The sequence below is a fragment of the Elgaria multicarinata genome, chromosome 6, assembly GCF_023053635.1.
Source record: "Elgaria multicarinata webbii isolate HBS135686 ecotype San Diego chromosome 6, rElgMul1.1.pri, whole genome shotgun sequence".
Lineage (NCBI taxonomy): Eukaryota > Metazoa > Chordata > Lepidosauria > Squamata > Anguidae > Elgaria > Elgaria multicarinata.
Window position 1 is genome coordinate 95,506,244 of NC_086176.1, and position 16,563 is coordinate 95,522,806.

The 16,563-nt window shown below is 46.1% G+C and overlaps 1 protein-coding gene across 2 annotated transcripts in view; it reads right to left on the reverse strand.

Moving 5' to 3' along the window:
• PARP8 (poly(ADP-ribose) polymerase family member 8) overlaps positions 1-4,953 on the reverse strand; it is a 192,734-nt gene extending 187,781 nt beyond the window's left edge. Inside the window, exons 1-2 of one of the 2 annotated variants that reach the window (XM_063128667.1) lie at positions 4,713-4,953; positions 3,661-3,715 (exon numbers count right to left, since the gene is read on the reverse strand). In XM_063128667.1, coding sequence (XP_062984737.1) covers positions 3,661-3,715; positions 4,713-4,803 — 146 coding nt within the window. In that variant the 5' untranslated portion in view covers positions 4,804-4,953. Of the gene's footprint in view, positions 1-3,660; positions 3,716-4,712 lie in introns of those variants that run through there. The other variant, XM_063128668.1, reaches the window with a different exon arrangement.
• Positions 4,954-16,563: the final 11,610 nt, after the last annotated feature.

Genomic DNA, 16,563 nt, shown 5'->3' on the forward strand with positions numbered 1-16,563 from the left:
GGAGCAGCAGGGGCTACATTTTGCCCACCCCAGAACTTATGGGGTGAGTTAAAGTTCCTATTTAATCCATTTCTTTATGTGTAAATAAGATTGAATGTCAGTTACATATGCTTTATTTGTTTATCTGGATATATGTAAACCACTCGTCATCCAAAAATATCAGGGGAATGAACAATAAATATAACCCCCCAAAACTGACTATACAACCACAAAATGCAAAATATGTGCTTGTCACAATCATGGTTGTATTGTTTGTTTCTTACTATTGGTATTTTTTACATTTATAACCCACTTTTTTTCCTTTTGCAAGATGGCAGGCTTATACATTTTATATTCACAGCATGCCGCTTTGAGGGCCTCTATGGAGTGGTTTATACAATTTTATATCAATAAAACTAATGAATAATGCCCCATAATACACCTGCCCTGACCCTAAAATCAGCTTCAGTGATCCTCCTCTGGGCAGCCCCACCAAAGAAAGTGAGGTGGGTGTCTACTAGGAAGAGGGCCTTTTCTGCTGTGGCACCCAATTGTAGAATGAGCTTCCTAGAGCGGTTCGCCGGGCGCCTAGGTTCTGCTCATTTCAGCACCAGGTAAAGACCCTTTTATTCTCCCAGGCGTTTTAGTTTTTCAGTTTATTTTTATCTGGTACTGTATTTGATTTATTTATTTATTTATTTATTTATTTTTCTCTAGCTTCTGTTTGATTATTTTATTTTTATAGTGCAGTTTTAAACTTTCATATTGTATTTTATCATCTGTATTTTACTGTTGCGTATTTTATGGTTTTAATTGTTGGGAACCACCCAGAGAGCTATTGGGTGGTATAAAATCAGCTATTGGGCAGTATAAACATTAAATAAACAAATAATATACATCTATTTAGACATTGGGATAAGCAGTTGCTAGGTTAGATGGACCTTGGTCTGATCCAGCAGGGCTCTTATGCCCCATGGGGATAAAGTGGCTAAATTCTTGGGTTTGAATATGGGAAATCCAAACTCAATAGGTGGATCTGGGCAATTCTTTGCCTGTCAAGGCCAGTTTATGTGGGCAGGTATACTTACTTGATGTCCCATACATTCATTACTCAGCACTTAGTACACTCACAACAGAACATGCAAACTGATTCCAAAGAGTTGTATTTGAGTTGCCATTGAAAGATATGACCATTTCATCTATGGTGATTGAACTGTGATGTGGTATTCCTACATAGACATCAAGTGATGAATATGCAACTGTAATCCAGAAGTCAGCTTAAGCAACATCGTTGGATTGTCGTGAAAATAAAACTAGATAACCCCGCACAGAGCACATCAGGAAATCCTTGGGAGGAAAGCTGGGGATATACATTTGATGCACACATTTTGCTGTGTTTATTTTGCTCAAAAGCATCAAAGCAAAGTTGGAAAAGAGAGAGACTGTTGCCTTGGACCAGTGCCAGAACCTGGTTGCAGCCCCTGTACCAAAGTGGCAAAAGCATTCAGCATCTCTGGCCCTTTCTACACTTGAGGATTATCCCAGGAAAATGGAGGGATCATCCCTGCCTGCTCCCAGGATCCCCTGTGTGTCATTTGGATGCACAGGGATGATCCCGGGATGAACGCAGGAAAAAAGGCAGGTGTAGAAATGGCCTCTGTCTCAATAAACTGGGGTAGCCTTTTTGCCAGAGGTGGGAAACCAGTGGCCTTCCAGATGTTTTTGGACTCCAACTCCCATCAGCCCCAGAGAGAATGGCCAACGGTCAGAGATGATGCAAGCTAGAATCCAACAATATCTGGATGGCAACACTTTCCCCAGCCCTGATTTATTGCAATATAGACAAATCACAGAAAGGTATTCTTCTTTTTCCCTCCTCTGGTATTCTGTCCTAAGACCTGTGAAGTGAACCTACAACTCCTAACACCAATGACTGAGTGGCAGGAAACAAATGGTGTGGAGCTCTCCATCTCTGCCCTGCTTGCCTCACACAAGATGTTACAATAGCTATTACAACACAACTCTGGCTCTTGACCCAACACCTGCAGGAATAGGTAGGAAGGCAGATTATGGTGTTCATGTATTTAGAATCAAGGTGCCTATCATCTTAGATCTCAAACAATTTAACCACTATATAACCACATCTAGTCTACAGATCCAGCAAAGAGCTCCATTCACGTTGGGTGGCAAGCTAAACTACTAGACGGAAATGCTTTGGTCCAAACTGTAACCCAAAACGTGAAGTTCAAAAGAACATGTACAAGAAGTTCTCACTAGCAAATTCAGCCTATGCAATTATTATTATTATTATTATTAATTACATTTATATACTGCCCCATAGCCGAAGTTCTCTGGGCGGTTTACAAAAGTGAAATAGGTGCATCAGTTTAAGCTCACTGGGGGGGGGGGGGGGCGGAAGTTATATCAATGGATTTATGACTTAATTCTACATCTGAATGGGCTATGCAAAAAGCTACAGCTATCTACAAATGCATAAATACAGATCAACCTGAAAGATATGGGCCACAGGGCCAAAGTATGAGAAGCTGGGAAATAATATAATCAGTCTCTTGATGACTCTTTTAAAAAGAATTAAATGCAACCATGGAGTCTGTAAATCTCACTGTCATGAAACTACATATTAAAACAAATTCACAGGACAGATACAAACTGTTGAAACTCTCGCCAGGCCCTGTTCTCATTTCAAAGCTGAACACTTCTTCATAACATTTGGCTTAATTCTAGCTTAGTCAAAGGCCCTTTCTACACCTAAGGATTATCCCAGGAAAATGGAGGGATCGTCCCTGCCTGCTCCCGGGATCCCCTGTGTGTCATTTGGATGCACAGGGATGATCCAGGGACGATCCGGGGGGGGGGGGGAGGAGGCAGGTGTAGAAATGTCCAAAATTAACATAGCAAAACAATTTAATCTAAACAAATGGCAACCATTTTTACTTGGAATTCAATCCAAGTGGTGTTGCCAGTTAATAGTGGAGATCATGTGCTGCAATTTTAAAAAAACTGTACAGCTGTTCTAGGCATATTTTATTAAACCACCACAACAACTGAACACAGATGTATTCAATAAATCTGAAGATTTCTGCAGCTGATTCAATGTCCAGAAACTGAATAGCTTAAAAGTGTGTCAAATGTAATTGGTTCTATGTTTGGTTGTTATGGAAGTGATTGTTATGTGCACCATAAACTTTATCGAATTTTTTATTTCAATTATCTACAGCGTTAACATGGGAAACTGCAAATAGTGTTTACGTATTGCAGTCACGTTTCTACATTGTGGTTTACACTGATATGGGCAGAAACATTGTCCATTCTGCTTGTGCTCTGTGTTACACCCACATCCCTCAGAGCACTTCTCCCATGTCCATGTTATCTTCCCCCTTTACATCTGTCAAAAATAACTCTGCAGTTCAGAGCGAGACACGAACAAGTGAAGGCAAAGCAAACTCTTGATCAATGAGCTCTCTGATGACTAATCATCACCCCATGGAACACCTGTTCCAGGCCAATATTTCTTCTGAAAGAAGCCTCAAGGCATCAATGAATGGCCCCACGCCACCTTCAAAGGAAGGGGAGGTGACATTCCTAACTTACTCAATTCAATCTGGTTTGGAATCCACAGAGAGTCAAAAGAATTCAAGCTATTTTATTTCATAGCCATACCTTTTGGATCCTCCAATGTAGGTGAAGGTGAAGGTGGAATCGGCGTATCTGAAATCTAAAGAACAGAAAAGAGCGGTATTGTACTGATGAACATTTGTTGTTTGTTACATCTGTCATGCCTGGTGTATTAACCTGCCTGCAACTCAGCCACTCCATAGCCTGCTATGGATATGGGAAAGGGGATTAATTTAATAATAATAATAATAATAATAATAATAATAATAATACAGCAGGAACATCCCCACACCCCACCCCACCCCTCCTCGCAACAAGTGCCTTGGTGCTATGGCAACGGAAGGAATTTCCATTGTCAGTGAAGGCAACAGGCAGCGACAAGCCAGGCTGCTAAAGGCAAATCAAACATTGTAAGCCATGATCACAGGAAAGCAACAAGCAAAATATTGAGGCTTTGGAGTGAGGGTAGGGGGAGAGGTAGATGGGGAGGGGGCTACAGGTCACAAAAAGCAGATCATCCATCTCTGGACATTTGTGGACAATATCGTGAAGTTCTCACCCTGGAAGGAGCTCTTTTCTTACCACCACCACCACCACCGCCACCCCAAGCCTGCTCCCTATGCACACCAAATATAATGGGCAGATCCAAGCATATCATTCAGGAATAGATGAAAAATAAATAACCAAAAAAAAGGAGGGGGAGATTGCTTGTGGATCAGCTGGAAGCCTAATGGGGATTTATCGTATATATCAAAATGCAATGTAAATGAGTAAAGCGTGAAATGGTTGAGGTGCAACTCCCACATCACTTATGTGCCAGAGCATCTATGATGTGGGTGGGTGGGTAGGTGACCAAGGGGGACACAGTTAAAAGCTGTTGTTGTTTTTAAAGAAGAAGCAAGGATCACCATTGTTTTTCCGAATACAAGCTAATCTATCCCCAAAATGTGAGCAGCCACCCTCCGATCAACATGTCATCTTTGGGGGCAAACCCAAAATCCGTCTCAGAGCAACTGGCTGATTTGGTGGGGGTGGGATTGTCACAAGGGAAAGATGAGGAAGAACCTTCACCAGGAGCAAAGGGCTGGCAAACTCACCTGCAAACAGGCAGTCTTTTTCCGCCTTGCACTTTTGGATCACAACGTCAATATCCTTCTGAATCCTCTCTTGCCTTGAACACATCCCCATGAACTAAATCCCTGGGGGGGGGGGGGAAAGGGGGGGAAAGGCAGCCTTCGGATTTCCACCCCCCTTCCCTCCCTCGATCGCTCGATCGCTTCCTTCCTTCCTCCTCTGCCAGTGTTAAGAGGCAGTTAAAAGATGGAAACCTCCGAGGAAGGCTGGGTGGTTAGTAAAAAAAGAGAGGGAGAGAGAGAGAGAGAGACGAAGAAAAAGGGAGGAAAAAAGCGCTCTCTCTGTGTTCTTCTTATCCCCGAGGAATCCGGGAAAGGTCGATGTTGCGTGGCCAGATGCGTTCGCCCAGATGTTGTCGTACAATTTCCTCCGGAGCTTGACAATAGATCCGAGAAGTCGGGGGCGGGCTGGGGATGCTTGACGGCGCTGGCTGGCTGGCTGGCTGGGGAAGGGGAGCCCCCCAGGCGATTCGAGGCAGAGCCCACCGACTCGGAACCGCCGGCTTCACACGCTCCCGCTTCCCTCTCCGCCACGGCTGGGTTGGAGAGCGGCGACAAGAGGGGGAGAAGAAGAGAGCGGAGGCAGCGGCGGCGGCGGCGGCAGCGCAGGAGGAGGAGGAGGAGGAGGAGGAGAACAGCCCCGAAGAAGCCCCGGCGGCGGCGGCGGCGGCGGCTCCAGGCAGCGAGCGAAGCTCTCCCCCCCACACACGCACGCACACCACATCCACACGCGCGCACACAGTGGCGGCTCCCCGAGAGGCCGACACTTCTGCAGCGACGCCAAGCCGCAAACCCCTCCCCTCGCCGCCGCCGCCGCCGCCGCCGCTCCCAGCCCAGACACTCCGCCCGCCGCCGCCGCCGCCGCCGCCGCCGCACGTACTGTTGCTTTGCCTACCCGGGTCGGAGCCAGAGGAAACGGAGCAGCAGGAGGAGGACGGGAGAAGAGCTCCTGCCCAGCGGCCCCGCCGCGCTCCCTCCGGGCGCCTCCTTTATCCCGGGAACCTTGCCGAGGTGGCGGCGCTCTAGCGGGCACCAGAGAGGGCCAGCGCCGGGGAGTCGCCAATGGCTGCGCTGGGGAGGTGGGCGGGGGGGCGCAGATTAAAAAATAAATGTGTGCTATCTCCTGCCTTGTCGTCGTCGTCGTCCCCACAAACGCACTTTTTGCCGGGGTTAGGCCTGTTCTGGGCAAGACGCGGGCCGAGGGAAGCCCTTGCCCACCCCCTCCACCCTGACCTAGGTCGGCTTTCCACGTTGTTGACGCGCACTTCTCAGGGACACCGTCCACCCCTCCCCCGTGTCTGTTTGGAGCGCGTCAGCCATCGGAACCGGGGGTGGGGTGGGGGGCAGAGTTCCTACTACCGGTGGCCACTTGTGAAGAATGGCCAAAACAGAGGATGCCCGAAAAAAAGGGCACCCGTGTACCTGAAATTTGCATGTGCTCATTCATATGCGTGCATGCCGATTTTGAAATTATTATAATTCAAAGGGAAACACAGGATATCTCGACGGGCAGGAGAAGATGGTGTCCGGGTGAGTGGTGTGCCTTGCTCAGTCTGCTGGCCAGGTGCTGTTGATGTTCAGCTTCAAGACTGGCTCTTCCTTCTTGATCTTGAAACCCAACTTGGACTGGACAGCCCTTCAGATAGAGGATGCATTCAGAATATGGAGCAGCCCTTCAAACAAAGGACTGCTCTCTCTAAAAGAGGACACATGGCCACCAGAGGTTAAAACAGTGGCAAACTGGGAATCAGAATTGTGGAGTTGGAAGGGAACACAAGGATCATCTAGTCCACCCTCTGCAATGTGCAGGAAAAGCAATTAAACCATCCATGAGAGGGACTGTCCAGACTCTTCTTAAAATCCTCCAGAGGTGGAGAACCCACAACCTTCATAGGTAGACAGGGAATCCCTGGGGAAATTTTGGGAGCAGATTATAAAGAAGTCAATCTGTAAGCACCTTGAAAACAATGCAGTGATTACTAGAAGCCAGCATAGATTTGTCAAGAACAAATTCTGCCAGACTAATCTGATCTCATTCTTTGTTCGGGTAACCTCCCTTGTGGACCGTGGGAATGCTGTGGACATAATATATCTTGACTTCAGCAAAGCTTTTGACAAAGTACCACATGACATTCTGATCAAACTAGTTAAAAGTGGGCTAAATGGAACAATTATTAGGTGGATCTACAGTTGGCTACAGAATCCGTCTCAAAGAGTGCTGATCAATGGTACCTTCTCAAACTGGAAAGAGGTAACTAGCAGGGTACCGCAGGGCTCAGTACTGGGCCCAGTGCTCTTCAACACTTTTATTAATGACTTGGATGAGGAGGTGCAGGGAAGGCTTACCAGATTTGCAGATGACACAAAATTAGGTGGGATAGCTAATACCCCGGAAGACAGAAACAAACTTCAAAGTGATCTTGATAGGCTGGAGCACTGGGCTGAAAACAACAGAATGAAATGTAATAGAGATAAATGCCAAGTTCTACACCTAGGAAAAAGAAACCAAATGCACAGTTACAAGTTGGGGGGATACTTGGAATTGTTGTAGATCACAAGTTGAATATGAGCCAACAGTGTGATGTGGCTGCAAAAAAAGCAAATGCTACTTTTGGGCTGCATTAATAGAAGCATAGCTTCCAAATTGCATGAAGTACTGGTTAGGCCTCATCTTGAGTATTGTGTCCAGTTCTGGGCATTCCATTTCAACAAGAATGCAGACAAGCTGGAGGAGTTCAGAGGAGGGCAATGAGGATGAGCAGGGTCTGGAAACAAAGCCCTATGAGGAGAGATTGAAAGAACTGGGCATGTTTAGCCTGGAGAAGAGAAGACTGAGGGGAGACGTGATAGCACTCTCTAAGTACTTGAAAGGTCACACGGAGGAGGGCCAGGATCTCTTCTCGATCATCCCAGACTGCAGGGCATGGATTAATGGGATTAGTGACAGGAAGACAGATTCCAGCTCGACATCAGGAAAAACTTCCTAACTAAGAGCAGTACAATAATGGTACCAATGACCTAGGGAGGTTGTGGGCCCTCCCTCACTAGAGACATTCAAGAGGCAGCTGGACAACCATCTGTCAGTGAATCCCTGCATTGAGCAGGGGATTGGACTTGATGGCCTTATAGGCCCCTTCCAATCTATTTTTTGATTCTATTACTGTTCCACCTTTGTCCATATTTTACAGTCAGGGTTGGCAGAGCCAAGTTCAAGTCTTGAAGCTCCCTGGGTATCAATAAAGTTAATCTCTTGGCCTAACCTACTTCAAAGGAGTGTTCTGAGAATTAAAAAAAATGCCAGGGAAGAAAATGCCCTGATCTCTTTGGAGGAAGGGTGAACTAAAAATGGAGTAAATAAAGGTGTGAATGTGAGGTGGTGAATGGGGGTGCATTTAATATATCTTGCTGGTCCCACAGGGAACTCTTTACATTGGTAAGGATTTGGGGCCTATCTGGACCTGTGCAGTGGTGCACAAAACTCAAGTGCCACAAGCTAAGCAAAGCCTCAGGGCCAAAACAACAAGTGTAGCTGGTATCATGGGTGAAGTCTTTGCCTGTGTACATCTTATGTGTGCATCTGAAGGCCTCACTCCATGTTCAGCAGGGTGGGCAGCTTTTGGACTTCCATACGTTTTGGCCTACAACTCGCATCAGTCCTAGGCAGTGTAGCCAATGGAGACGGGAGTTCTAGGCCAACTTTACCTGGAAGGCCACAAATTGGTCAATCCTGGGCCTAATCTACACCAAGCAGGATATTGCACTATGAAAGCAGCATGAAAGCAGTGTATAAAAAGCAGGAGCCACACTACTGCTTTATAGCGGTATTGAGGTGCACTGACAACTGTTGAGGCCCATTGACACATACCATATGCCGCTTTCCTACCACTTTCATAGTGTAATATCCTGCTTGGTGTGGCTCCTGCCTCTTCTATATCACTTTCATACTGCTACATCCTGCTTGGAATAGATCTGGCCCTGGCGTACATCTATCATGTTCATTTATGTTCCAACAATCTGGTTCAGCAGTTGCTAACGTTCTAACTCTACGCCTGAATGGCCAACCCACACATCTGTGTGAACCCTCGCCTTCTGCATGGCAGAATCCTAGGAAAAGCACAAAAGCCAGGGCTTTGCACAGATTTTTGGAAATGATACCCCAGGAGCCTTTAAGCCTTTCCTGGGATAGGGAATATATGAAGAACCATGGTAGATCAGACAAAGAGGCTATCTACTTCAGCACGCTTTTCACACTGGCCAACCAGCTGTCGAGCAGGGATCCACAAGCAGGACACTTTTGTGACCTTTGTGTGGTACTGTTGTAATAATACCCTGTTTATACAGGCTCAGTGTCAACACATACCTACACACCCAGGGCTGGTAGGGCCCCTCCAACACTGACTCTGGCTCTACAAGTTACCATTTCAATTTCCCATAGCAACCCATGTGTAGTCCAGCTGCAGGGCATTGGAGGGAACAGCTCTCATGACAGCTGCCATTTAAATATACTGATGTAGAAAGGGTCCCATCAGGACACTCCATCAGACCTGTAGATTTTTCATTAGAAAATGGGGTGCAGGAAAAGCTTTTTAGTAATGTGAGACCTCACCAATACACACAGCACAATGGTCAATTCACTCATTACACAGTTTCAGCAGCAGTAAACCAGTTGCTGAGGAACATGGGTGGGAGGGTGCTGTTGTGGGCTCCTAGTCAACAGGTGGTTGGCCACTGTGTGAACAGAGTGCTGGACTAGATGGATCCTTGGTCTGATCCAAAATGGCTCTTCTTATGTTCTTCAGCTCTATAGTTGCCACCAAGTGTACTCTTAATGGTATTATTACCAATCAGGCCACCCTGACAAGTACAACTGACCACCAAGAAGCCTCTGGGGCAGCACAAGCAGAACCTCCCTGGCTGATCTTAAATCCTGGGGTGGTTGGTACTGAGGGAAGTGGTCCTTCAAGTACCTGGGTCCTGAGCTATTTAGGGCTTTTCATTGTACATGAATAGTAACACCTTGAATTGGGCCTGGTGGCTCATTGGCAGCTAATGCAGAGATTGCAAAATCAGCATGATATGTCACATTTTCTCTCCTCAACAAGACATGGGCAGTGACATTCTGCATCAGCTGCAGCTCCTGGACTGTCTTCAAGCAAAGCTCCAAGTAGAGAGCATTCTGATGCTACAGAAAAGGGCAGCTAAAATTATCAAGGATCTGGAGCGTCTCCCCTATGAGAGATGGTTACAACAGCTGAAGTTGTTTAGCTTGGAAGAAAAGGAGGGTAAGAGGGTCATAACAGAGGTGTACAAAATTATGCATCATGTGGAGAATGTGGATAGGGTGACATTCTACTCCCTTTCTCAAATACTAGAAGCTGGGGTCATCCCAAGAAGCTGATTGGGAGATTCAGGACAGATAAAAGGAAGTTACCAGTTACCTAGGGAGGTGGTGGGCTCTCCCACACTAGAGGCCTTCAGGAGGCAGCTCGACAACCATCTGTCACGTATGCTTTAGGGTGGATTCCTGCATTGAGCAGGGGGTTGGACTCGATGGCTTTATAGGCCCCTTCCAACTCTACTATTCTATGATTCTGTAAGTACTTCTTCACACAATGCATAGTTAAGCTAGGGATTTAGTGATGACTACCAATTTGGATGGCTTTAAAAGAGGGTTAGATAAATTGTTGGAGGACAAGGCTATCATGCTTCTAAGCCTGATAGCTATGTGCTACCTCCAGTAGCAAAGGCAGTAGGCCTACGTTGCTGGGGGTACATGGGAGGGTGCTGTTGCACTTGCGTCCTGCTTGTGGGTTCCTGGTTGACACCTGGTTGGCGACTCTATGAACAGAATGCTGTACTAGATAGACCTTAGGTCTGGTCCAAAATGATGCTTCCTACATTCTTAGCATTACAATAGTCCAGTCAGGAGCTTATCAGAACATGGATTACTGTTGCAGGTTACCCTGGTCCAGGAATGGTTGTAGCTGGTGAGCCAGCCATAGCTGGCCATGAGCAATCCTCTCTGAGGGCTCCAGTGACAGCTTTGAATCAAGGAGTACTCCCAAACTACATACCTGCGCCATCGGGGATGGGGTGGGGTTTCTACCCAATGTAGAAGAGTCTGTCTACCTAATTCCCAGAGTGGGGAACTACCTATGGAACCTATCATCAGGATTTAAGCTCCACTGTGCCTGCCCCTGTTGCTCACTGTCATGCTGCTGATAAAGAAAAAAATAGGGGGAAGTAATGATTTTCTGATGAATTCTGTGTCGGCTTAGAGCAGACAAATGTAACTTGGAAACAAGCTAAATTTGTCTATGCTAGGCCTCCATACCTCTGTGGCAGCCACTGAGGCTTAGAACAGAAAATTTTACCTTGTTTTCAAGCTAAGCCTGTTTGGTCCAGGGCTCCGGAGAGGATTACTGCCCAATTGTGATGGCAAATTTCTACGCCCCATCCCCTTTTTGCCACCACTGGTGCAGACTGCAGATCTGGGTTGGGGTGAGGATTGGCTCTCAGTCTGCCCAGTGCTGCCCATGTGAAACCAGAGTGTGCTGAATGGTCTTGAGAGTGTCATAGGCCATTTGTGTTGAGGTGTGTGTGCTATTGAAGCTCGAATAGGAAGAGAGTTGTTGATTTGTTTTAAAAACAGAACATATGTATTTGATTTACGAGCAAAGAAAATGGACCTAGCACTTTAAGCATCATGTGTGAAAAATTCTCAAGCCTTTGTAAAAAATGGCACATGTGCAAGCTGTAAGTAGCTGGTTTCTCCTTAAGTGTGATTCTAGGGTTTGCAGAGCTCTGGTCAAAACGTTTTCAAGCATGACCTTGCAGTTTTTCCACTTCTCAACAGGACTAGATATATTGGACAAGTTCACATGTCACGCTAAGCCGTCCTGAGAATAAGCCACCATGGGTTGGTTGTTCACTTGCTAACTCAACAGATGGTTAGCTGCTCTGCAGCTTGCCGTGGCTTGTTTTACCCCTCGGTCCTCCTGCTGAATCCTAGCATGTATCCCAGGCACCTTTGTTAATATTGTGAACCACTGAGGGATGTCGATATATACAGTGGTATACAACTGCTGCAAACAAATAAATAAACTCCTCTGTTCCTTGGGAACTCTGTCCCTACGTTAGCACCTTTTCCACCACTGGTCCACTGGAGATGTCAGGTCACAAGAGAAAATTCCCCCTCCCTCCGCATCAGATCACCAAATGGAATTAATTTTCTGAGCCCTCATGAACGCAGTAATGCATTCTTATATATATTTTCAGGGTCTTAAGCAAGTGTGCAAGACCGCCTCTCCACTATTGAAGCATACTGATCCTAAGGAGCATGCTCTCCAGTAGCAAGCATGCTGATATTCTAATCAATGTCCTTGTCAATTTCATCCTCCCCTTCCCTGCTTCCCTTGCTAACAAACACTGTTTTGTAAAAAAAAAAAAAAAGCTGCTTCTCAGAGTAAGTACACCTGCCCCCCCAAAACCTTCTACCACAGTTGCTGGCTGCTTGCAGATCCCCACCCCCATGCCCCTTTGTGCTTGTCACTTCCCTCTACTGGTCTCCATTGTTAGCTGTGAGATATACATGTGGGTCACAGTGCAGTGAGGTAGGTCATGAAAGATGCACATTTAAAGGCAGAGTAGTAAAGTTGAGGCAGAAATTATGCAGATTCCATGGCAGAAGAGTAAGGCAAAGCACTCAAATATGCAAATTTCATGGCAGAGCAGTTATACTGAAGGGAAAATATGCAAATTTCATAGCTGCAGACTTTCACATCTGGGCACTTGTGCAAGATCAAAAAGACAAAAGAAGTTATAACAGGTTGCAAACACATTTGAGAAACTCTGATGTCCTTTCTTCTTGATTTTTAAGAGCATGGGGTGGAAGGCACTGACAAGGGATGATGAAGGATGGTGGCAACCCAACCGAGATCGCGTGCAGCGGCAGGGGTTTTTATTGCTCTTGCCGGGCAGCTCTCTAGCCAATCCTGACAATGCATGATGAAGTTTCCCTGGTGGGTTTGGACGTCACAACAAGCCACCTTGAAAACAAACCTCCTGAACAACCCAACAGCAAGCCATGGGGTCTTAGGGTGACTTATTCATGGAAAATAAGCCTTCCTGTGGAAACCATGCCAGGCTTGGATGTCATGACAACCCATTATGGTTGATCACCTATGGTGGGTTTTTGGGTCAAGCAAATCAGGTAATTGCTTAAAAACTTCCAGTCTTTTGTATCATGCAGTCACTTGTTTTTCCAAGTGCTTTAGACTTTTCATCCTCAAAACAGGTCCTGCCTGGTCCATAATTTCACAATGACCCTATTCAGACAACACGCTAAGCCACATTGTTTAAGCATTTAGAGGGAAGCATTATGGCTTAGCATGTCATGTGAACCATGACTTAGTATGTCATGTGAACCATTCCTAACCATGGTGGCTACATACCCACAGTTTAAACATGCTCACTAACGATTTTCTGCAAAAGGGTTAGTGGCCTATTCATGGATTAGGGTGATGTCTGAACAGGCTCTATGAGTGTATCTACCCATGCAGTATCTACCTTATCTTGTTATCTACCTCTAGATTCTGTTTCACTGTTCATTTGTTTGTTTGTTCGTTTGTTCAGCTCAGCTCAGCTTAGAATGCCTCTCCCTGGTCAGTATGACATGATTCAATGGAAATTTGATTCAATTTGTTGAGGCTTGAATAGAGACAATGGTTTTCTGTTCCAAGAGCAAAACTGGGATGATCTTAAGGTGGCCATCCTTGAACAAAATAATTTGAAAGGGAAGCTCCAGCAAGAAACTGCTGAATTGCTACTTATCAAAAAGTTCAGTTCTATTCATATTGGTCTGAATATAGACAATGGTTGCCTAAACAGGCCCAAAGGGGGTTCCAATCCACAAAAACCTGGGCACAATCCCGTCCTATAAAATTAGGGCACAATCTTATCGATTGCACCCTCAATGCTTACAAGTATCCAATGCTGAGTAGGAGGTACAAATGAAGATGCCTCCAGCTCTGCATTTCACCTAGATGGGCTTTTTTTGCCCATTTACTTGGGGCATCTCCGAGTAGGAGGGAAGGGGTCTGAAGGGGTCTCAAGATAACACATAAACCAGCCTGTCCCATTCCATCCCCGTGGAATGTATCCTTTACCTGCTCTCCAATGGTACTTTTGCAACACTAGAGGGGGAGCTGGTGGAAAGGGGCTGGGGAGCATGGATTCCCAGCTCCAAGGTCGGAGCAGGGAAATTGAAAAATCCTATGCCCCCCCCCCCCGACACTGTCTAGGGGTCATAGAATTGCTCCCTTGGTTAGTTTTTTAGGTGCCACAAGACTCTTTGTTTGCATTGCTGTGATATACTAACATGGCTAACCTCTAGGGAAGTCTGAACAATGAGAAACCAAAACCTGCATATCAGCAGATCTAATGCTGTTTTGAGGAATGATTGTGCCGTCATCAATTGCTGCTGTTGAGAATGGTTATTTTGCTGATCTTAAGCTTTGCATAGAATTGTACTTTTTGCACTGTGTTGCCATTTCCATCCACTTGTTTTCCTTATAGTCATGTGTACATATCTGCCAACTGTGTACATATCTGCCAACACTTCATGCATCTGATGGAAGTAGAGCATCATCCACAAAAATATATGCCACAATAAATCTCTTCCTCTTAAAGGTGTTGCAAAACCTTTTTGCTGTGATAGACTAACATGGAACACAACCACAATTTAGCTGATGAAGGTAAAAAGGGGAAACAGGACTGCATGTCATCCGCATACTGATGGCAATACATTCCAACACACTGGATGACCCCACACAGCAGTTTTGTGTAGATGTTAAATAGTACAGGGGACAAAATCAACCTCTTTGGAACCCCGTGCTGGAGACTCCACGAGGCCAGGTAATATCCCCCAAGGACCACATACTTCTAGAAGTCATATGCTACGGACAAACCAAGGAGGGATGTGCTTCCACTGATGTGCTCTGCTTGAGACTCTCCATCAGCATCTGGCTGGCCATTACTGGAAAGAAAATGCTGAGCTAGATGGGCCATAGTCTGATCCAGCAAAGCAGTTCTTCTGTCCACAGGCACATTTTTATTACTGCAGAACTGCATATGTGAACAGTTCTTGGCTTTCTCCATGCCTGGCTGCAGACCAGATTACTTTGACTCCCCAGCTTAGGGCTCAATAAAACCCAGACAAAGAACAATATCCTAGACAGAGCAACACAGATTCCGTCAAAAGACTGGGTGAACAAATAGGTCATTACTTGGTGCTAAAAGCGTATAAAACTTGGTGCTGGTCGTACGTGATCTCCACAAGACCCTCTCAAGTTGCTGCATGTTGAATCCCGGGGAAATGAAGCACTATTGAGAGGGCATCCCCACTCAATATTAGGGCATGTCTACACTCGGGAGGGAAGGGGCGAGGATCTCCTGATATGCTGATCGCAAGATCTTTCCCTTTGTCCACATGCGGCGCGCGATGTCCAGGGAGGAAGGAGGACGTCGCGCCCACCATTTTGTTTTTCTTTTGTTTTTTACTGAAGATGAGCACACAAGTGCTCCGACGAAAAGATCAGTTAAAAAAAAAAGATCCCGCTCCCCCCACCCAATCCCCAGTGGGCACGGAGCACCTGAAGAGCTCCGTGCCTCGTGCCTCGTTCCCGGCTCCTTGCAGTTACTCGCGACGAGCAGGGATGAAACCGGGATGGCTGCCCACACCTCCCACAGTCTCGGGACGATCCCGAGACCACAGGAAAAATCAGGCTAAAAGCCATCCCCTGTTATCTTGGTGAAATGGAGGGATCTTCCCTCCCTGCCCCAGGATCCCCTGTGCATCATGTGGACACCCAGGGATGATCCCAAGACAATCCCCGGGGATAAGGCATGGTCTAGACATGCCGTTAATATCCAGGCAGATACGTATATAAGGGAGACGGTGCTCCATCAGGTATTCAAGCCCAAAGCTGTGTATGGATGCTCCAATTAATAGTTCCACATAAATATTCCCTGCAATGCTTTCCTTACACTGTTAAGCATCTCGGGTATTTGGGCTTGCAATTGGAAGCAGTGCCAGCTCCAGGTTTTTAAGGGCCTTCAATGGGCCCCTTCCCTTCTCGCTACCATTGTCACCACCTATACCTCCTCATCCCTTTCATCATCATTGGTACCACTTGCTTGCTTGAGAGGCAGTGATCTGAAAAGCAAATGGGCAGTGGCATCTACTGCTCCTCCTTCTTGTCTAGGCCAGAGCGAGAGGTGGTTGAACAAGGAGGTTGCAATGGTGAAGAAGAAGAGCAACCCCAGGGGGCTCTTGTCACTCACCTGAATGGGCCGTGAGCAGGTGCCCAACCATGCCTATCTGTGACTCCAGCCCTGATTGGCCAGAATACTTTCATCTCTGCACTATCCCATCCACTTTCTCATTTGCCAAATGGAGTATAAGATCAGGCCTTGTGGTTTGGAGGTTTGAAAAATTCCAGATGGTTTGAAAAGTTAAAGAATGATGCTGGCAATTTAGGTTTATGGTGTCCCTGGATTCCAGAAACAACAACAATAGATTAAACGGATCTCTTAACTTTATGATGAAGTAAAGCATAATTTTATCTCCTTTGCATCGATCCCTCTATTGTCTCAGAACTACCTGACGTCCTGCTGGCTTGTTACAACAATCTTGTTTACTTGGAGTGAATAGCAGTTCCATTGTTCATTCTAACTGCTTCATATCTTCTTGAAATCTGGGCACAGGTCTTCTAATTCCTAGCCAAAGAAGAGTTCTGCAACTTCTGAAAGCTGA